At 41.8% G+C, this 22,751-nt stretch overlaps 1 protein-coding gene across 14 annotated transcripts in view; it reads right to left on the bottom strand.

The window, feature by feature from the left end:
• The window catches only part of MEGF11 (multiple EGF like domains 11), a 495,422-nt gene that overhangs the window by 156,179 nt on the left and 316,492 nt on the right, over nt 1-22,751 (bottom strand). For all 14 annotated transcript variants that reach the window (XM_060755350.2, XM_067471384.1, XM_060755353.2 and 11 more), the window contains exon 9: nt 10,122-10,258. In XM_060755350.2, coding sequence (XP_060611333.2) covers nt 10,122-10,258 — 137 coding nt within the window. The remainder of the gene's footprint in view (nt 1-10,121; nt 10,259-22,751) is intronic.

Below are 22,751 nucleotides of genomic sequence, written 5' to 3'. Positions count from 1 at the left end.
CTCATAGCCTGAGAATGATGGACCTCCAAGTGTAGTGTCTTAGGCGGTGGCTGTGGAGCCCTATTCTTGATCCACATGTTCTCCCGCAGTGAGAATATTAGTTTCCAAGTGGAAGGCGGAACCCAGTCAGGTTTGGCTTGATGTGCCTTTCTCCTGGCATGTTTCTCCCTTTCACCCTGCATTTATGCCTCTTCAAATTCCACATCACTGCTGGTCACAGCTGACTTCCAGTTAGAGTGCTCAAGGGCCAGGGCTTCCCAGTTCTCAGTGTCTATGCCAGAGTTTTTAAGGTTGGTTTTGAGCCCATCTTTAAATCTCTTTTCCTGCCCACCAACATCCCATTTTCCGTTCTTGAGTTTGGAGTAGAGCAACTGCTTTGGGAGACGGTGGTCGGGCATCCGGACAACGTGGCCGGTCCAGCGGAGTTGATGGCGGAGGACCATTGCTTCAGTGCTGGTGGTCTTTGCTTCTTCCAGCACACTGAAGTTTGTCCGCTTGTCTTTCCAAGAGTTTTACAGGATTTTCCGGAGGCAGCGCTGATGGAATCATTCCAGGCGTTACATGTGACATCTGTAGACAGTCCACGTTTCGCAGGCATATAGCAGGGTTGGGAGGACAATAGCTTTAGAAACAAGCACCTTGGTATCCCTACGGATGTCCTGGTTCTCAAACACTCTCTGCTTCATTCAGAAAAATGCTGCACTTGCAGAGCTCAGGCGGTGTTGTATTTTAGTGTCGATGTTGACTTTGGTGGAGAGGTGGCTGCCAAGGGAGCGGAAATTGTCAACATTTTCTAATATTACACCATTAAGCTGTATCTCTGGCATTGGAGAGGGATTGCCTGGGGACTGCTGGAAGAGCACTTTGGTTTTCTCTATGTTTAGTGACAGGCAATCCCTCATAGCCCGAGGATGATGGTCCTCCAAGTGTAGTGTCCTGGTGGTGGCTGTGGAGCCCTATTCTTGATCCACAGATTCTCCCACAGTGAGGACATTGGTTTCCAAGTGGAAGATGGTCCCGGTCAGGGTTGGCTTGATGCACCTTTCTCCTGGCATGTTTCTCCCTTTCACTCTTCATTTGTGCCTCTTCAAATTCCACAGCACGGCTGGTCACAGCTGACTTCCAGTTAGAGCACTCAAGGGCCAGGGCTTCCCAGTTCTTGGTGTCTAGACCACAGTTTTTAAAATTAGCTTTAAGCCCATCTTTAAATCTCTATTCCTGTCCACCAACGTTCTGTTTCCCATTCTTGAGTTGGGAGTATAGTAACTGCTTTGGGAAACGGTGATTGCACATTCAGACAACATGGCCAGTCCAGAGGAATTGATGGCTTAGGAGCATCGCTTCAGTGCTGGTGGTCTTTGCTTCTTCTTCCACCATTTGTCCGCCTGTCTTCCCAAGAGATTTGTAGGATTTTTCAGATGCAACGCTGATGGAATCATCCCAGAAGTTGTGACATGTGTAGACAGTCCATGTTTCACAGGAATATAACAGAGTTGGAAGGACAATAGCGGATGTTCTGATCCTCAAACACTATCTGCTTCATTCAGAAAGATGCTGCACTCGCAGAGCTCAGACGGTGTAGTATTTCAGTATCAGTGTTGACTTTTGTAGAGAGGTGGCTGTCAAGGTAGCGAAAATGGTCAACATTTTCTAATGTTACACCATTAAGCTGTATTTCTGGCATTGGAGAGATATTGGATGGTCACTGCTGGACCAGCCTAGCAGTTTCAAGATTTGGCTTCTTAATGCCAAATCTTGAGAGGTGATTAGCTATCCCTGGTTGTTTCTTGTCTGGAGTTCCCCTGTTTTTGAGTGTTGTTCTTCATTTACTGTTATGATCAACAAAGGATTACTCCAGGCAGTAAGAAGCCAGACCTTGAAACTGCTGGGCCATTAAATGCTAATCACGGTGGCCAATTGAAACATTCACACCTACCTCCAACAAACAAGAATTTTTTCTCCCACCCTGGACATTCCATAGATATTTAAACCTCACTTGCCTAGTTTCCAACAGACCTCACAACCTCTGAGAATGCCTGCCATAGATGCGGGTGAAACGTCAGGAGAGAATGCTTCAGAACATGGCCATACAGTCTGAAAAACTTACAACAACCCAGTGATTATGGCCATGAAAGCCTTCGACAATAATTTGACAAAAGTCTGCAGATGCACAGCTACTACTTTACTTCTACTTAGGGGATCCCTCGTAGTTCGAGTAGGATTGTCTTACAGGATGGGCGTCCTGGCGGTGGGTCTGTAGGTGACTGTGAAGTCCTATTCTAGATCTGCATCTTCTCCCACAGTGAGGGCATTGGTTTCCAGGTGGAAGGCGGTCCCGATTGGGGTTGGCTTGACGCGCCTTCCTCTTGGCACATTTCTCTCTTTCACCTTCCATTTGTGCCTCTTCAAATTCTACAGCAGTGCTGGTCACAGCTGACCTCCAGCTGGAGGGCTCAAGGGCCAGGCCTTCCCAGTTCTTAATGTCTATGCCAGAGGTTTTAAGGTTGGCTTTGAACCAAACTTTATATCTCTTTTCCTGCCCACCAACATTCCGTTTCCCATTCTTGATTTCGGAGTAGAGCAACTGCTTTGGGAGACGGTGGTCGGGCATCCAGACAACGTGGCCGATCCAGCGGAGTTGATGGCAGAGGACCATGGCTTCAGTGCTGGTGGTCTTTGCTTCATCCAGCACGCTGAAATTTGTCTGCTTCTCTACCCAAGAGATTTGCAGGATTTTCTAGAGGCAACGCTGATGGAATCGTTCCAGGAGTTGCATGTGATATCTGTAGACAGTCCACGTCTCGCAAGCGCATAGTAGGGTTGGGAGGACAATACCTTTATAAACAAGCACCTTGGTATCCCTACGGATGTCCCGGTCCTCAAACACTCTTTGCATCATTCGGAAGAATGCTGCACTCGCAGAGCTCAGGCAATGTTGTATTTCAGTGTCAGTGTTGACTTTGGTGGAGAGGTAGCTGCCAAGGTAGCAGAAATGGTTAATAATTTCTAATGTTACACCATTAAGCTGTATCTCTGGCATTGGAGAGGGATTGGCTGGTGACGCACAGCATATATGTCAAGAATACAGCCCACGCCTTTAAAGTTCAGACTAAAACCCGTAGCGTATCTTTGCCACCTTGATGAGATGGAAACCACCTGCTGCCAATGCCTTTTCCATTATCTAACCCCACTGTGTTTTCCCCTGAACTTCAGAAATGAAGTGCTTATCCTCGAGATTAATTGGTGTGACTGTGTCTCATTTGCATCTCTTGTAAACACGGAGCCCTCTCCATTAAATTTATTGCTGTAAATATCTAAATTAAATTAAATGTAATCCATTATGCTTTATAAGAGGCATGGGGTGGGGGGTGGGGGGGGGGGAGAGGGGAAGCCACCTAACTAATAATAAAAATGGAGGAGTGTTGCCAATAATAATATTCCGCGTGATAACATCTCTTTAGAAAAATGCATCTAATTTCAGTAACGCAGTATGTTGCATGAGTTTACAAAAGAGGCTTCCCATTTGTCTTGGGCTGTTGTTGTTCTTTTTTAGCACTTGAGAACATCCTTTTCATAACAAACAATTGAAAAAGTAGGCAGACAAGAAAGCGCAACAAGAAAAGGATGTATGAGCAGACAGAATGTATATATTTTCACTCGTATATGTATAGGCCCCATGAGGTTCATAAATAATTCAATTGCCAAGGAGAAAACAATCTTGGCAATATCAGAAACAATTGTGTACAATGTGCTCTGTTCACCATTCAGGTGTTAAGAAGGAGTATAATGCACATCCATTGGGTTAGAATTAATGATCCTGCTCCATGGATCTCAAGATATACATATCAGCGTTCCCATGGAGCACCTTTAAGGGTATCATATGAGAAATTAACTCATTCCATAAAGTCCATACAGAACAGAAGTTACACTTTGGTTCTCCATCATTCAGTGGGATTTTGGGATATGTTGTTACATGATTTGACAGTCTTATCCAACATTCCTCACTAAACATACATACAGGTTTGAATATCCCTTATCCAGATGTGTTCCATATTCCAAATTTGGGGGTATTTGCACAGACTTAATGAGACACTGTGGAGATGAGACCAAAGTCTAAACATGAAATGCGTTTATGTTTCATATACACCTTATACCAGTGGTTCCCAACCTGTGGTCCATGGACCACCAGTGGTCCCCAAGAACTAAAATATGGCCCTGGCCTCACTGTTACTACATTGTTGCAACAAGCGTGACTGGTCTTGTGAAACTCTCTTATAGCGCCAAGGCTATATATGGTTTACTCTGGGCGAGCAGATGGCAACTACTGGATATCAGAAACTAGAGCTGAAGTGGTCTATCCAATGCAATTATCTGAATCAGCACCCTCAATAACTGAACTGAATCTAAAGTTGACCAAAAACTAATTTGTAGCTCCATTGGTACTAATGTTGGAGAGTGGCCCCTGGTCAAAAAGAGGTTGGGAACCATTGCCTTATAATGCACATCAAAGCCAAATTTTGTGTATGAAACAAAAGTGTGTGTACATGAAACCAACCGAAAGCAAAGAGTATCCAATGTTTGGGGAAATGGATGTACGTTGCCTTATGCTTTTGTCATTTCCGGCCCGTCATGATTGTGTGTGCAAGGATCTGTGTTTCTTATTCTATCTAGATTCCTCCTTTAACTTCTTTATTAAATGGATTTCTAAATAAAGCACCATTTTCTGAAACTTTTAGGTTAAACAGAGCCTAAGAATGCCTGACCTTGAAATGGTGAACTGGCCATTTCAACAATCGTGCCTTCTGAGTGGGAATAATAATAATAATAATAATAATAATAATAATAATAATAAATACTGCTAATAAATAATTGTTGTTGTTCATTCATTCAGTCATTTCCGACTTTTCGTGACTTCATGGACCAGCCCACGCCAGAGCTTCCTGTCCGCCGTCACCACCCCCACCTCCTTCAAGGTGAATCCAGTCACTTCAAGGATACCATCCATCCATCTTGTCCTTGGTCGGCCCCTCTTCCTTTTTCCTTCCATTTTCCCCAGCATCATTGTCTTCTCTAAGCTTTCCTTTCTTCTCATGATGTGGCCAAAGGACTTCATCTTGGCCTCTACTATTCTTCCCTCCAATGAGCAATAAATAATAATAAGGACTAAATAATAATAAACACTACTACTAAATAATAATATATGCCACTAAATAATAATAATAATAATAATAATAATAATAATTGTACACATCATGAGGAGACAGCAAAGCCTGGAGAAGACAATTATGTTGGGGAAGGTGGAAGGTAAAAGGAAGAGGGGCCGACCAAGGGCAAGATGGATGGATGACATCCTTGAAGTGACTGGACTGACCTTGAAGGAGCTGGGGTGGTGACGGCTGACAGGGAGCTCTGGCGTGGGCTGGTCCATGAGGTCACGAAGAGTCGGAGACGACTGAACGAATGAACAAATAATAATAATAATTACATATATATATATATATATATATATATATATATATATATATCTAAATAACAACAACAATAATAAAAATATGACTAAAGGAAAAGTAAAGGTATCCCCTTGACATTACGTCTAGTCATGTCCGACTCTGTGGGGTGGTGCTCATCTCCATTTCTGAATTGGTGTTATCCGTAGAAGCCTCCAAATACTGTGGGACTTTCGAATCCAGACTGACAAAGTTTTGGAACACAATACACCAGATGTCACGATTGTGGAAAAGAAAAAAAAATGGATTGTCACCATACCAGGTGACAGCCAAATTGACGAAAAACTGGAAAAACTCAAGACCTCAAAATCGAACTGCAAAGGCTCTGACATCAACCAGTACAGGTGGTCCCAGTGGTCATCGACACACTGGGTGCCATGCCAAAAGACCTCAGCCGGCATTTGTAAACAATAAACATTGACAAAATCATGATCTGTCAACTGCAAAAGGCCACCTTACTTGGATCTGCACTCATCATTCGAAAATACATCACACAGTCCTAGATGCTTGGGAAGTGTTCGACTTGTGATTTTGTGATACGAAATCCAGCATATAGATCTTGTTTGCTGTGACATATTGTGTTTTTGTGTCAGTAAAAAACAACAACAACAATAACTACTAAATAATAATAACTATATAATAATAACCACTAAATAATCATAAATATGTCTATTAAATAACAACAGCAAGAAATACTACAAATAACTAGTAATAATAAATACAACTACTAAGTAAAAATAATAATAAATACCACTACTAATACATCATCATCATATCATCATCATAATTTATTTGAGCACCTTTCCCAGGAAGGCCCGCCTGGCATCATACTTGGTGTCTTTGTAGCTCCAGGAGGAAAAGGCAAAGAGCTTTCTATCTGACAGATCATTCTGGGATGTTTCAATCTGGTTTGTACTTTATTGCTCTCCACTGGATGTTCTTTATTGTGTTCTATTGCTCCCTGGTGCTATTTCATATTTGAGACTGCAGTTATTTATTAATACTCATGCCTTTTTAATGATCCGCGATCTGCCTTGAGGGCTTGCTCACATCGGGGTGGCCTCATACATCTTTTGAATAAATAAAAAGCGATCATTGCATAAGATTCCTCCTCCCAGGGCCTAGGAGACGCAGCATTTCTCAAACACAACAAAGGGTCTCCTGGAACTTTATAGGTTAACTCATTCATAATAACATAAGTCAACACCCCCAACACAGGTATCAAGGACACTGAATTACTCAATGAGTTCCTGTATTGTAACAACTGGAGAAAACTTTAAGTACAATATAGGGAAAAATTGCCAATTGTGGTTGAAATGAAGGTGCTTTGTTGGAAAACTTCAAAAAGTGAAGTCCCGGTGCTTTGCTCTTTCTCGTTTTGCTGATACAGATCTCCTCCAGGCTTCAAAGAATTTGTCCAAACTATCTCCTTTAAAAGTTTGGACTTAAACACAGAGTGGATTCACCTCTCCATGGAAATGGAAGTCACCCTCCCATGAAATCTATTTGCTGTCATAGAAAAGCATTGCTTGGGAGAGCTTTCTGCTGGAAATGAAGGCATAGGCTCACATAGAACGTAATGGTACAGTCCTCCCACGAGGGACGCCTTGTCGCCTGATGATGCATATTTGATAGCTGATCACAACATTTAGAGGAATCGTGCAACATCATCAAGGGATTGTGCTGATTCATAATGCAGCAGCAGGAAAACTCTTCAGGCTTCTTCCGACACACAGTAGACTCATACATCAAGGGGGGGAGGGAGGAATAGCTCTCTTTTTTGACAGCTCTAGTTTGCCACATTGAAGGAGATTCTTACGGAAGGATTTTAACTTGATTGTTCATTGAAGTGGACAGGTTAACTATCCCACAATAGGCCCTGGTGCTGTTTATTCCTTGTAGGAATCTGGGTGATTGACCTTGAATTCTGGGAGTTGTAGTTCACCCGCATCCAGAGACCACTGACCCCAGCCAAAGTTAAAACCAAAGTTAGCACACAGATCAAACATGGCTAACTGTGAACAGGCAGGGTTTGGGGGTGAATTTTGAGAGCTGTAGTTCACAATCATTTAGAGAGTACTGAACCCAGCTGACGACAGATCCAGACTAAACTTGGTACACAGTCCCAACATAGCCAATTGTGGTGCAGCTGGCTGGGAGTCAGCTGTATTAAGATCACTACTGACTGAAAGGACATGAGGTCAAAGCCAGCCCGGGTCAGTGTGAGCTTCCGACCAATTTGTGTAGCTTGCTGTTGACCTTTGCAGCCCAAAAGACAGTTGCATCTGTCAAGTAGGAAATTTGCCGTGGGGAGGCTAATTTAACTAATTTACAACGCCATAAAAATCTCCAGCAAGCATGCTAAGAATGAAGAAGTACTTCATCAGTGTCACAAATGGATGGTGAAGCGACAGCTCCCCTGGTGGCCAGAATACACTCATCAAAAGCTGGAATGTGTCTATGGTATTGAATGTTTGCCATGTATATGTGCATTGTAATCTGCCCTGAGTCCCCTGTGGGGTAAGAAGAGTGGAATATAAATACTGTAAGTAAGTAAATAAATAATACAGATGGAGTTTGAGCATGATTGACTTTGAATTCTGGGAGTTGTAGTTCCCCCACATCCAGAGAGCACTAAGCCTGGCCGACGATGGATCCAGACCAAACTTGCACACAGTCCCAACATGGCCAACTGTGCATACAGGCGGTGTTTGGGGATGATTGACCTTGGCATATGGAAGTTGTAGTTCACCCACATCCAGAGAGCTCTCTAAACCCCACCAATTACGACTACACTTGGCTTCTGGACTACACCTGGCACCCAGACCCAACATGGCCAACTGTGAATACAGGAGGGTTTGGGGATGATTGTCTCACATCAAGTTTCAGAACGTTTCACTTATCTACGGAGTTTTGGGGAATTTTCAAACTTTTATCGACAATACCTTGAAAACTACAAGAGCGATCTTCTTGAATTTTCTGTGCCATGACACCAGATAACAGGGGATCATTCTACTCAACTTTCAGAAATATTTATACATCTACTAATTTTAGGGAATTTTTAAAAGTTTTGGCAAAAACATTTTTAAAGCCACGACAGCTATCTCATTGAATGTCTCTCCTAATAACCAATAGGAACCAATATTAACCAATTCAATATTTTCGTAGTACCCTAGAGTTGGAAGGGACCCCCAAGGGCTATCCATTTATAGATTTCTTCCCAGCCCAGCACTGATTTACTTACTAATACTGAAGTATCCGTCAATCCTCCTCTTTGCAGATTAAACAATTAATTGTAACTCTGGCTGGCTGCTGCAATGGAGGGACACATCTCTTCCCTCTCCTGATTGGGGCTTTCTGATGCTGCGCAGAATTCTGGGAAATGTAGTTCATGGCAGGGCCTTTTGCATTCTCTGGCATAGGACCCCTCCCCTTCCCAAACTACATTTCCCGAAGTTCTGTGCTTTCTTTTCCAGCGAACTCTGCCTTCTCCCTACTGCTTCCCTCTCCTCATGGTGAGAGGCCATTCATTTAAAGAGGAAATGCAGCCTTTTTGGCTTTGTTTTGTTTCCTTGCACTGAATATGAAGCTGACTTTGGGAGGCTTCGGAGATTTACAAAATGCAAATGAAAAAGTATTGAGTAAGTTTTGATGCTTAAGTTTTTGGTGCAGGCCATGCCTACATGTCGAATACTGTGTCATGTATGAATTCAACAAATTTTATACGACTTACGAGGACAAAAAAAATGCACACATCTATTGTTTAGTAAAAAAAAAGACTGAAAGATGGATTTAAAGCTAACCTTTAAAAATGTGGCATAAACATAAACAAGAATGGAAACAAGAGTTAAACCCACCCTTAGAAGGGTAGGTAGAAAAAATTAGGGAAATAAAGGATATGGATGAATTGACTTTTCTGTTGAAGAAAAATACTGGTGATACTTTAAAAAGAACGAATTGGGACTCTCTTCATGACTATCTGGAGAACTTGCAAAAATAAAGGACACGAGAGACAATTTTTTAAAGTAATATTTTTTTAAGGAACAGGAAGATATTATCCAAGAAGATGGAATAGAAGTCAATTTTTATTCTATTTTTTAAACTTTTTTTACTTCTATTTTTTGTACTTTTTGTATTTTTTTGGACTTTTTGTACAACTTTATGTTGTCGTTTTTTTCTTATATGACTCTATCTTTCCCTCCTTTCACTATACTGTTATTGTTCCCACTCTTTCGTTGTATTATGATAAAACGTAATATTTTTTTTAAAATGTGGCATAAACATTGAGAGAAAAAACTTCAGAGCCCTGGCCCTTGAGCGTTCTAACTGGAGGCCAGCTGTGACCAACAGTGCTGTGGAATTCAAAGATGCACCAATGGAGGGCGAAAGGGAGAAACACGTCAAGAGGAAGGAGCCGCATCAAGCAAACCCTTCCAACTGGAAATGTATGTCCTCTTTGTGAAAGAAAGACCATGTGGATCCAGAATAGGTCTCTACATGAACTTACAGAACCATCAAAGGCTCCACTCTTGGAAGACAATTAGATTCATGGACCACGAGGCATTGACTATGAGAGTAAAAGCCATGAAGGAGAGCATGAAATAAGTGACCTACCTGTCTCCGACATAACCCGCTGTGCAGAGGCACACCCCAGTCACATGGTCACACTGCCCTTCATTATGACAGGGGCAATCCTGGCTGCAGTTGACTCCATACGTCCCTGATGGGCATGGCTGGGCACACACAGAGCCCTATGAGGGAGAGGTAGAGATACACACACAGCTTAATTCAGTCTGATACCAGTTGCATTTGGAGACCATCAAAAAAGGCGTGTGGCTTACAATTCCTTCTAACACAGGCACGGGCAAACTTCGGCCCTCCAGGTGTTTTGGACTTCAACTCCCACAATTCCTAACAGCCGGTAGGAGTTGAAGTCCAAAACACCTGGAGGGTCTAAGTTTGCCCATGCCTATTAATAACACTATGTAACCAAATTTGTGATATATAAACATTGAAGCAACATAAAAACTAACATTTTGAACATGCATATATTTTTACTTTCCGATCTGTAATTTTCTTTCTCTTCTCAAGGTCGATTTTGCCCTTCTTAACAGAAATTATAGGTTCCGACCAAAATCCATAGCAGCATAACTATGCCTTGGGATTTGCAATGTAACCACCTCTGCTTTCAGTAATTGTAATGCTCACCGTAGTTAATACCTTCCAGTGTTTCTTTTCTTCTTATGTGGGTAGTGAAGACAACATATAGTTTCCCGGGTTTTCGGTAAGTTTAATTTGTCTTTTATTTGTGCTATCTTGGGTTTGCTTTTCTTTCTTGTATTTTGTGTTATTGTTATTGTTCTAAACCACTTTAAGGGCAGTTATGGAGAAGGTGCTCAAAGGCAGTATGTAAATAAATATACATCTCTATACACATAATAAATATATATGTGTGTGTGGCTAGGGTGTTCACTTGCACAGACAAGCTCTCAAATCCACAAATAGCTATGATCCGCACCCATAAGGAGCCACAAAAGCCCTCCCTCCAATGACATTACAGGTTATAGAGAGCACATTAAAAAGGTCCAAGAGTTCTGCCAATTTCCTCCACAAACACTATACTGCCCACCACCCAAGTGAATGCTTTCATATGGAAACAATTCCATCATAGATTTTATGTGTTTCCTCCACCACAGACATCCCAGTGTTTCTGACTTTCTCCATTGGTGTGGAATTTGCATGACCCCACCCATTGCCTCTCCCATAACCCTTTCCTATTATTTTCTATGGAGAACAGCAAACAGAGGAATTGGTCAACAACTGAACATACTACAGAGGTTTTGGGAGAAATCACCATAGGAGTTATAGGCACCGGGATGTATAGTTCATCTGCAATCTAAACACACCCTGAACTCCACTGACAATAGACCTGGAACTAACAGCACGCAGAACCCCCATGGCCAAGAAAACATACTGGAGGTCTTTGGAGGGATTTATAGAAGTTGTACTTAATCTACACCTAGAGTGTACTATGAACCCAAACAAGGCTGAATCTGGATCAAACTTGGCATGCATACCCAATATGCCCAAATTTGAATACTGCTGGTATTGAGGGGAATTGGCCTGGACATTTGGGAGTTGTAAATACTGGAATTTATAGTTCATCTGGAATCAAAGAGCATTCTGAACTCTACCAAAGGTGGAATTGGACCAAACTTGGCACACAGAGCCACCATGATCAGCAAAAAATACTGGAGGTCTTTGGGGTAATTCACCTCGATTTGGGGAAGTTGTAGTTCACCTACACTGTGAACCCAAACACTGATGGATCTGGACCAAACTTGGCACACATCCCAGATGTGCCAAAATTTGATTACTGGAGTGGTTTTGGGGAAAACTGATCTTCCTTTCTGGGAGTTGTAGTTCACCCACAACCAGAGAAACCGTGACCTTCACCAATGATGGACCTGGACCAAACTTGACACACAGAACCTTCCATGAGTAACTCAACCTATTGGAGGGGTTTGAGAAGACTAACTCACCATAGTGGGAGTTGCAGTTTACCCTACAGCCAGAGAGCACACTGAACCGCACCAATGATGCTTCCAGAGCAAACTTGCCCAACAAAACAAACTTTAAGTACTGATGGAGTTTCTTGGGGTTAACCTGGCATGATGGGAGTTGTAGTTCACTCACAACCTTATGCATTTTGTACAATTAAAAATTGACTTTTTCAGATAACCCAGGCAAGAACCAAACAAGTACTTTATAAATAAAGATTTAAATTCCAGAGAAAAAAAATGAAAAAATATGTTCCTGGTTTGAAAGTGTTATTCCTATATAACTGTGTGGTCCTTACTTTGAAAGTAGTTGTTATATTTCAGAAACTTTGCTTTTGTGGCTGCCACAAACTAGGTTGAATTGGCTAAGACTCGATGGGAAATTCATTGAAAAACTACGGCAAAATATGCTATAGCAGGTTGTCCCGCAAAAGCAAAGTTTTTGCAGTCCAATAAACTTTTCCCATGTTTTAATGATAGAACCAATTAGAAAATGACATTTATAACCCAGGAACAAAAATCGTGTTACATAGTGTAATGCATTTAAGAATTGAAGGATCTCCTTTTAGAAGCAAAGCAAGGCCAACAGAAATAAGGAGTTCACACAGGGGGAGCATAGCTTCTCCAAAGGATTTGGGTCCAGAGGCATTTTGGAATACCTTAATGAGGTCTCGGAGACCTCCTTTAAGTTCCAGAATGCACCTGAGAGCAGATTCCCCAGCCCAATAAGGTGGAAATTACCAAACGCCCTGTTTGCAAGGCATCACTGGAAGAATGTGGCTCCATCATTTGGAACACGCGTTGCTCTGAAACCAGTCATTTCACAAACAATGGCTGTTTTCTGCAGTTTTACAAAAGGCTCCAGCAGTGGCACAGAGTTAATAAAAGCACTTCTCGTTCAATTGCTACTGGCAGTTGACACCTAAAATAAAATGAATGCTCACACAATCATGCCACGTTACTTTGTTACTCTCTCCGAAGGCATGTGGATTCAGCAGCCAAAGACTTTTTGCACCTGGGCAGATTTATTCTCCCTTGTGACAGCTTCATGCGTTCCAGTTCTAAGCCCTGATACTGAAAATAAAGTAATCTGGAGAGAAGCTGCAACACATCTGCTTCTGCAAAAGATGGTCCTGGAAATGGACCTTGTTTGGGGCTCAGGATCCTCCACCGCCATAAAGCTGCATAAATGTAACTGATATAATAAAATTTGTTCTTTGTGACACTTTCACCATTCAGTACATCATCATCACTACCATCATTATCATTTCTTTATTTACGGCATTTATATGCCGCCCTTCTCACCCCGAAGGGGACTCAGAGAGGCTTACAATATATATTTTCATGCAATATATTATACTATTAGCATAGTATCATCAAGATGAGTACACAGCAAACAAGATCACTATGCTGGCTTTTGTTTTTGATCAGACGTTGGACACTTCCCAAGTGTCAAGGACTGTGTGATATATTGGCAAATAATGTGTGCAGATCTGAGTAAGGTGGTGTTTGGCAGCTGACGGAGATTTTGTCAGCGCCTATTGTTTTTAAGTGCAGGCCAAGGTCTTGAGGCACTGTACCCAGTGTGCTGATCACCACTGGGACCACCTTTACTGGCTTATGCCAGAGTCTTTGCAGTTCAATCTTTAAATCCACATATCACGTAAGCTTTTCGAGTTGCTTCTCGTCAATTCTGCTGCCACCTGGGATTGAATGATCTATACTTCATTTATTTCCACGATGGTGAGGTCAGGAGTCTTGTGCTTCAAAAATCTGTCTGTCTGAATTTGGAAGTCCCAGAGTAGTTTGGCATATTCATTTTCCATAACTTTTTCAGGCTTGTGATCCCACCAGTTCTTTGTCACAGGCAGATGGTATTTGTGGCACAAGTTCCAATGGATCATCTGAGCAACGGTGTTATGCCTCTGCTTGTAGTCTGTCTGCACGATATTCTTACAGCAGCCGGGGATGTGATCTATTGTTTCATCTGCTTTCTTGCAGAGTCTACACTTGGAATCTGTCAACAACTTTTCAATTCTGGCTCTGATGGCCTTTGTTCTAATGGCTTGTTCTTGGGATGCCAGAATCAGGTCCTCTGTCTCCTTTTTCAAAGTTCCATTTGTGAGCCACATCCATGTTTTTTCCTTGTCAATTTTGTTCTCAATTCTACCCAGGAACTGTCCATGGAGAAACTTCTTTAGTCAGTTTTTTCTTCTGTTCTGCATTGTGTTTTTATGGTATTCACTCTTTTGTCTATTGCACTTTGGGTAGTTTTCTACTATTGACTTCCCTCAATGTTGGTTCTTGACTGCCTTTCACATAATCTGCCAGTGCATGTTTCTCTTCTTTTATGGTTTGTTTAATTTGCAGAAGCCCTCTCTCTGCCTCCTGATTTTCTGGGCAGATAAAGTTTGTCGATATCACTATGTGGGTGTCATGAGTAGTGGATTGTCATGAGTTTTCTTGTTTTGCTGTCCAGATCATCCAGCTCTGCCTGTGCCCAGTTAACAATTCCAGCAGTGTATCTGATGACAGGGATGGCACATAATACTAATAATTAATAATAATAATAATAATAATTATTATTATTATTATTTAAAGGATTTAAAGATTGAACTGCAAAGGCTCTGGCACAAACCAGTCAAGGTGGTCCCAGTGGTGATCGGCACACTGGGTGCAGTGCCTAAAGACCTTGGCCTGCACTTAAACACAATCGGTGCTGACAAAATTACCATCTGCCAGCTGCAGAAGGCCACCTTACTGGGAACTGCATGCATTATTCGCTGATACATCACACAGTCCTAGACACTTAAGAAGTGTCCGACGTGTGATCCAATACAACATCAAGCAGAGTGATCTTGTCTGCTGTGGACTCATCTTGTTGTGTTTCAAATAATAATAATAATAATAATAATAATAATAATAATAATGGTTATTATTACTGTTATGTTTATTTATATTCCACTTTTTCTCTTCATATGGAGACTCAATGTGCCACACAATTAAAATGATTACAATACAACTGAAAATATACACATATAAGAATATTAAAACACTATTAAACAGTACTAGGAATATGCCTAATCCCTTACGCCTTCTGTCTCCTTCCTAATAACCACCTTACAGCCTTGTAGAGTGAGTGTGTGAACACTGAACAGATCTCAAGATAAACACAATGCCTCTCACATAAGACTTGGAGTTGATTTAGGTTCTATTTCCTGCTGCAGATCCTTCATTCGATGGCCAGGAAGTCCCACCAATGGCTCAAATGGAACACTAAACATCCCAAAGGATGTGGAAATCCTTTCTGAACCTGCTTGATTGGTGGTTCCCTTGAGAAAGAAACTCCTTGGGTTCCTTTCAAGAGCATCTGGGATCTGCCATAACAGTTAGTGTCGAGGCGTGAGCAAGATGCAATATTTGGTCTCTCTCTCCAGGAAGGCAAAATATCTGTTTATCTCCAAAGCAAATGCATTTGCTCATCATGTTTCAAAAAGCACAGGTTTTCTGTCAGCAAATGATGAGAAAGCAATGCCTTGGGATGCATCTCTCCAGAGAGGTGTGAATCGTTTGGCACAAATGTCTGTTAAGGGAATACAAAATGCCCATCTCCGGAGAAACAAATGTCAGAGCAAAGTTGCAAGCGAGCTTTATGCATCTCATCAGCGCAACGCAAGACTTTGGCGCTCTCATTTCTCTGCATCTTTCAATGTCCTTTCCCAATATTAAGCAGAGAAAGGGAACAACCCCACGCTTCCTTATTTCATGGAACAAAAATGACAACAACAAAAAAGTAGAGTAAGAAAAATTGTGGGGGAAATGCATTTTCTGAGAGTTCAGGGACACATAGCAATGATATAACACAATTTTTCCTGGGTTATAAATGCTGGGAGCGGTACCTATTGATCTACACACATTTGCATGTTTTTGAACTGCTAGGTTGGCAGAAGCTGGGGCTAACAGCAGGAGCTCACCCCTTTCCCCGGATTCAAACCTAGGACCTTTCAGTAAGCAAGTTCAGCAACTCAGGTCCAATTTAGCTGTCTGAATGCATCTCCCCCTATGAACCACCACAGAGATTAAGATCCTCCAGGAAAGCCCTGCTCTCCATCCCACCATTGTCACAGGCACGATTGGCAGGGATGAGAGAGAGGGCCTTCTTGGTGATTGCGCCCCGGCTATGGAACTCCCTTCCTGGTGAGATCAGATCAGCTCCCTCCCTCCTATCCTTCAAAAGGATGGTAAAAACTTGGATGTGGGACTAAGCTTTCGGGACAGTGCAATAAACCAGTGATAGGAAACCTTACCAGGCTAATTAGATTTGATGCGGATGATCGAGACGTTTTTGAACAGAGTATTTTAATACTGAGATAAATGCTTTTAATGTTTATGTATGCATATAATGAATTCTTGTCCTGGCATTGAATGTTTGCCGTATATATGCTGTGCTCCACCCTGAGTCCTCTTTGGGGTGAGAAGGGCTGCATATAAATGTTTTAAATGAATAAATAAATAAAAGCTTGGCATCCTCTCAATGGAAAACAACACATTTTAGATGTGGGCCAAATCAGGTGTTACAGGGAAGGGCATACGTCCTGCAGGAAGCATGTCATCTTCCCAACAATATAAATACATGCCTCTGGGAACAGTCTTGCAAACTGAGTCTGGAGAGCTCAAAGCTGATATTAGTCTAGAATATCACTCTGCAAAGAGACCAATATGCTTAATTGTAGGATCATATAGATGAAGTAAAGGACAAGAGATGCAAGATCTATATTTGTGGGGCCGAGGGTGGCACGATGGGTTAAAACCTTGTGCTGCTGAACTGCTGACCTGAAGGTTGGCAGTTCAAATCCGTGAGAGAGGGTGAGCTCCTGTGGTTGGCCCTAGCTCCTGCCAACCAAGCAATCTGAAAACATGCAAATGTGAGTAGATCAATAGGTACCACCTCGGTGTGGAAAAGGCTAAAAGAGGCTCCATGCATTCATGCCAGCCACACAACCAGGAAGTGTCTATGGACAATGCAGGCTCCTCAGTTTGAAAATTTTATTTGTTTGCAATATTTATATACTGCCCTTCTCAAACCTGAAGGGGACTCAGGGTAGTTGACAGCGAAATGGAGATGAGCACAGCCTCCAGAGCCGGAAATGAAAGGAGAAGCCTTTGCCTTTGTCTGTGTATTTGTGTTTCATTCTATGTCATTGCAACAAGGCATTGAATGTTTGCCTGTGTCTGTTTATATGCTGTAATCTGCTCTGAGTCTCCCCAAGGAGAAGGGCAGAATATAAATGAAGTGTTTATTATTATTATTACTGGGGAGAAACAGTTGCTTTGACAAAAATACGTCTTTACTTGAGGGAACAAAGCCTTTAAAAGCATGCTAAACACACAATTGAACCTGACTCTGAGACAGTTAAAAGTCTCATCTGAAAGTACCCTAAGAGATGGCTATTCCTTAGGATCAGTTAAATCAATAAAAAATGAGTGAAAATGTGAGAGTGCCCTGAAATGGAAAAGGAGAGTGACTGTGTATGTGTATCTGCATGCTAGACTTCCTTTTCCACCAGTTATTCCAGTTGGGAACCTGAATCTTTAGGGAGCAAATCTGTTTCCATTGCATGCCTCCCAAGAGAACACAAAAATATTGCAGAAGAGAAGTTTCTAGTCCCAATTGAAACCAAGTTGGCATTGCATTAATATATATGTACCAACTTGGCTTCAACTCAAGAGTTTGTGCACGTCCACAGAATGCACAAAATACACTCCATGCTTCTCCTCAAAGCGCATGGAAATCTGCAAGTATAACATATGCTGGGAAGGAGAATATTCTGCAGACCAGGGGCTGCTAACAGATCATTCAAGTGTAATTCAATGCTCAGCTTCACAACTGGGCTTCAGCAGCCTGTTCCAAGAACGGAGTAGCAAAAAAACACTGGCCAAAGATGAAGAAAAAGTTCTTCCTACTCGGTTGCTGTGCGGTGTCTTCCTCTTTTGTGAAAGCCCTGGAGAGAACCCTGAAGCTGAAAGCCCAACCTTCACAAGTGGAGAGCTTCTTTTCTAAGTTCTGCTTCTTTCCCCAAAGTTGGTGGCCTGGCCTTTTCTAGTTTGTTTGTTTGTTTATAGCTTGGCTCAAAAGCAGACATTGTTAACTGCAGCTGCCCCCCCCCCCCCCCGGAGACCAAAACAGCCAGCGATATGATTTTGAAATCTCTCTGAATGCCATTTCTTTCTGCTTCTTCCCAAATGTTTTGGTGTAGCTCAGACCATTTGTGGCTCCTCCGTGGTTCTACACTTCTATAGTTTCCCTTCCCCCACAAAAATTAATACTTTAGAACAGTGTTTCTGAATCTTCCTAATAACACAACCCATTAATACAGTTCCTCATGGTGTGGTGACCCCCAAACATAACATTATTTTTGTTGCTACTTCATAACTGTAATTTTGCTACTTTTATTAATTGTGATGTAAATATTGGATGTATTTTCATTCACTGGACCAAATTTGGCACAAATATCCAATACATCCAAATTTGAATTTGAATTTGGAAGGATTGATTTTGTCATTTGGGAGTTGTAGTTGCTGGGATTTATAGTTTACCTACAATCAAAGAGCATTCTGAACTCCACCAACAATGGAACTGAACCATTCTTGGCACACAGAACTCCCATGACCAACATAAAATACTGGAAGGGTTGGGTGGGCATTGATCTTGAGTTTTGGAGTTGTAGTTCACCTACATCAAGAAATCACTGTGGACTCAAACAATGATAGCTCTGAACCAAACTTGGCAGGAATACTCAATATGTCCAAATGTGAAACTGGTGGAGTTTGAGGAAAATAGACCTTGGAGTTGCTGGGATTTATAGTTCAGTGATAGAATTGGGTCAGACTTCCCACACAGAACCCCCATGCCTTCAAGGAATTGGCTGGTGCAAGCCTCACTCCAACCTTGCATGCTGTCCCTTAACCGCACATGCACACCATGCTGCCATGCACCGAGCATTCCTGCTCTCGCCTCCTCGCTTGGAGTCTCAGAAACAGCTCTCCCCTTGGCTGAGAGGAGAGGCTGGAAAATTACAGCAGGTGGGAGGATTTGCTGTCTGTTTCCAAAAAGGAAGAAAAGGGCATCCTTCTCTGCCAAAGGGGTTCCTAAGACCATCAGAAATATATGTTTTCTGATGGTCTTTGGCGACCCCTCTGAAACCCCCTCACGAACCCCACAGGGTTGAGAAATGCTGCTTTAGAACATCTCCATCCCCAAAGCAAGAGCCCCATGGCTGTATTTATCTTGGCACAAAGCTGCAAGAACGGACATGCATAATATGCTTAGTAAACGTTGGGATATTCTCCCCGAGGCTCAAGCGATCTCCTTTGCCTTCAGCAGAGAACGGAGCATGATGCTTATAGAACTAACAGGAGACCTTCTTTGTCCATTGAGTTAAATGTTATACGACAAGGAGCAACACTGCGGAGTCACTGCAAAGCAGGAAGGAAGAAACAAAAGCAGAAGGAGTTGTCAACTCCATAGAGAGCTTCTTTTTGGCATATGGCAATTTATGAATGCTGCCGTACATGAGGCACTTCTGGAAGCAATATTGCCTGTGACTCTAGTGTGCTTTCTGTGCACTCAGCATCTTATTAATGGCTACAACGTCGTTTTTATTATTACTCCACTGTTTAATGTAATTTACCGTCCTTTAATATTTTTTTTCGGAATAGTTTGCATACTTCTTGTTGAAGGATGTGCTTGGAAATTGTGGTTGTCTCCTGGGATGTTGCTGAGGTGCATCGGCATATGCAAGGAAGGGTATGCCATGTGTCTTTCCTCCAATTCCACATACATTTGGCATTGGGTGTATTGAAGGGCAAAGCAAATACATGCTTCCATGCTCTGACCATAGGCCACCAGAAGTACGCAGCTCTGAAATATCTTGTATATAAAGTATAATTTGGGCAGGACAAGAAGCAATTGCATGGGAGTGGAAGAACGAGGGAGGGGGGGAATGGAAAAGCCCTGGCAGACTGTGCAAAAAAAAATCTGTGAAGCCCATCTCCTTCAAGGAGAAGTAAACCACCTAAACAGGGCTCTACAGGCCACTGGAGAGTCCACCACAGACATTAGAAGAGCTACAATACCAAGAACAAGCCATGAGAGTCAAGACAAAGATCCACCCTGAAGAAAAGGGTTCTTACCATACATCAAGTGACCCATGGACCGCATAGGGAAGCTGATGAAGAAACAACCTACAAACTATCTATAAACACATTAAGAACATCCAACAAATGCTCCATTCAGCAAAGGACAAGATGGATCCTCTCACCTCTGCAGGAGTCTACTGTATACCATGCAGTTGTAGACAAGTTTACATAGGGACCACCAAATGGAGCATTAACCAAACACAAATCAAGGAACATGAAGGGCACTGCACACTAGGTCAACCAGAGCAGTCAGCCATAGCAGAGCACCTAATGAACCAATCTGGACACAGAGTATTATTGAAGAATACAGAAATGATGGACCATTCTCACAACCTCCATGTGCTTGCAGTCATCTTCTTGCCTAGAAATACAAAGTCTGTCGCTGCCTCCATGTTTTCTTCCTCTATTTCCCAGTTATTAATCCATCTGGTTGCCATCATCTTGGATTTTTGATGTTTAACTTCAGCTTTTGAATGTTCTTCTTTCACCTTGGTTAGAAGGCTCCTCAGCACCTCCTTGCTTTCAGCCATCAAACTGGTATCATGTGCATATCTAAGGTAGCTAATGTTTCTTCCAGCAATTTATCTCCAGCCTTGGATTTCTCAAGCCCTGTATGTTGCATGATGTGTTCTGCACACAAGTTGAATAGGTACTCCTCTCCCAACCTTGCACCAGTCAGTTGTTCCGTGGTCTGTTCTTACTGTTGCTAGTTGACTGTTATACAGATTCCTCAGGAGACAGACAAAATATAGATATAGATATATGAGGGTTGAATGAAAAGTAATGCCTCTACCTTCATAACTCCTCAACAGATTGCAGTACTGGTATGTGGCAGGTACTGGCTTGTTTAGTAGACTCTTCTCCACAGTTACATTTTGGTGGGAAGCCTTAGCATTGAACAGTTGTGTTGTTAAAGTGCGACATATGGAACCCTGTGCAGATGGTCGGTCAATGCAACTTAAGCAACGTGCAGTCATTGAATTCTTGACAGCGGAAGGTGTCATCCCAAAGGAGATTCATCAGAGAATGCAAGCTGTTTATGGTGATTGTGTTGATGTGAGTACTGTGCATCGTTGGGCAAGTAAGTTTAAAGATATTGAGGTGGGAACATCTGATTTGCCTGACAAACAAAGAGTTGGATGTCCTGTGACAGCAACCACCGAGTTCCACAACCAAAAGGTTGACAGATTGATTCAGGACGATCGTCGTATCACTCAGAAAGAAATTTCAAGCATAATCGGCATTTCACAAGAACGTGTGGGTCACATTATTGCTTTGCTTGGCTATCGGAAGATCTGTGCAGAAACAGTGTCGACTTCTTCCGTGACGGCTTCAGAAAACTTGTTCATCGTTGGCAGAAATGTATCCAATTGTGATCATGTTGAAAAGTGAATAGTGGTAGTTAAAGAGCACATTCTAAGGATTGGGTTGTTGTAGGTTTTTTTTGGGCTATATGGCCATGTTCTAGAAGCATTCTCTCCTGACGTTTTGCCTGCATCTATGGCAAGCATCCTCAGAGGTAGTGAGGTCTAAGGATTATTTCTGCATTTGATTTATTAAAATATTACCATCCAAACCCAAGTAACGAAGGTGGAGGCATTACTTTTCATTCAACCCTCGTAGATAGATATAGATATATAGATATATCCTGCATATTCAATGAAACTCATAACAGGTCTATACATTCAAAGGAGGTGGTGCAAGCGGTTGATACATATGGTGTGGGAATGCGAACATGTACAATATTTCTGGCAGACAATACAAAATGTGTCAAACCAAATATTAGGGACTGATTGGGTGATAACAAAAGAAATAATAAAAGAGAGGGAATGGAAAATTACACGGAAATAAAGGAAGCAATAATCGAGTACATACAAGCGGTGATAGTATTGGGATGGAAAGACAAATCAAAGTGGACAGTAAATAAATAGTATCAGTATATGGTGGACCAAATGGAATTTGAAATTATGGATGTAAAATTAAATGATACAAAATGTAATGAAAATAGAATGCAAGAAGTTGAAGAAAGATGGAACCAGGTCAAGAATTATATTATGAATAAGTCTAAAGATCAGGCCATAAGGAATAGAATACAAATGTTATACAGTATGTAAATCTAGAAGGGTTGTCTCAAAAAGGATTAATATGTAAAAGAAAATAATCCTCGTGGTAGTGGTGGGAATTGTAAATGTTGTGTTTGTGTATGTGTATGTCCTAAAATTTAAAAAAATCAATTAAAAAAAATCTTGTGTCTGTCTCTTGAAAAAAAAACTTTTTTAAAACAAACTTTCTCTTCAGCAGAAAGGACTGAAATTGAAAATGTAAAATCGAAATGCTGGGCAATTTTGAGGACTGTCAACTTGGAACGTGCCGCTTTGGCTCTCTTCACAGAGAAATTTATTTTTATTTATTTTGTGTCAGGAGCGACTTGAGAAACTGTGAGTCACTTCTGGTGTGAGAGAATTGGCTGTCTACAAGGACATTG

Source organism: Anolis sagrei, chromosome 9 (assembly GCF_037176765.1).
Source record: "Anolis sagrei isolate rAnoSag1 chromosome 9, rAnoSag1.mat, whole genome shotgun sequence".
In the NCBI taxonomy this organism is placed as follows: Eukaryota; Metazoa; Chordata; class Lepidosauria; order Squamata; family Dactyloidae; genus Anolis; species Anolis sagrei.
The sequence above is the reverse complement of the archived record's forward strand: the minus strand, read 5'-3'. Positions and strand labels throughout refer to the sequence as shown.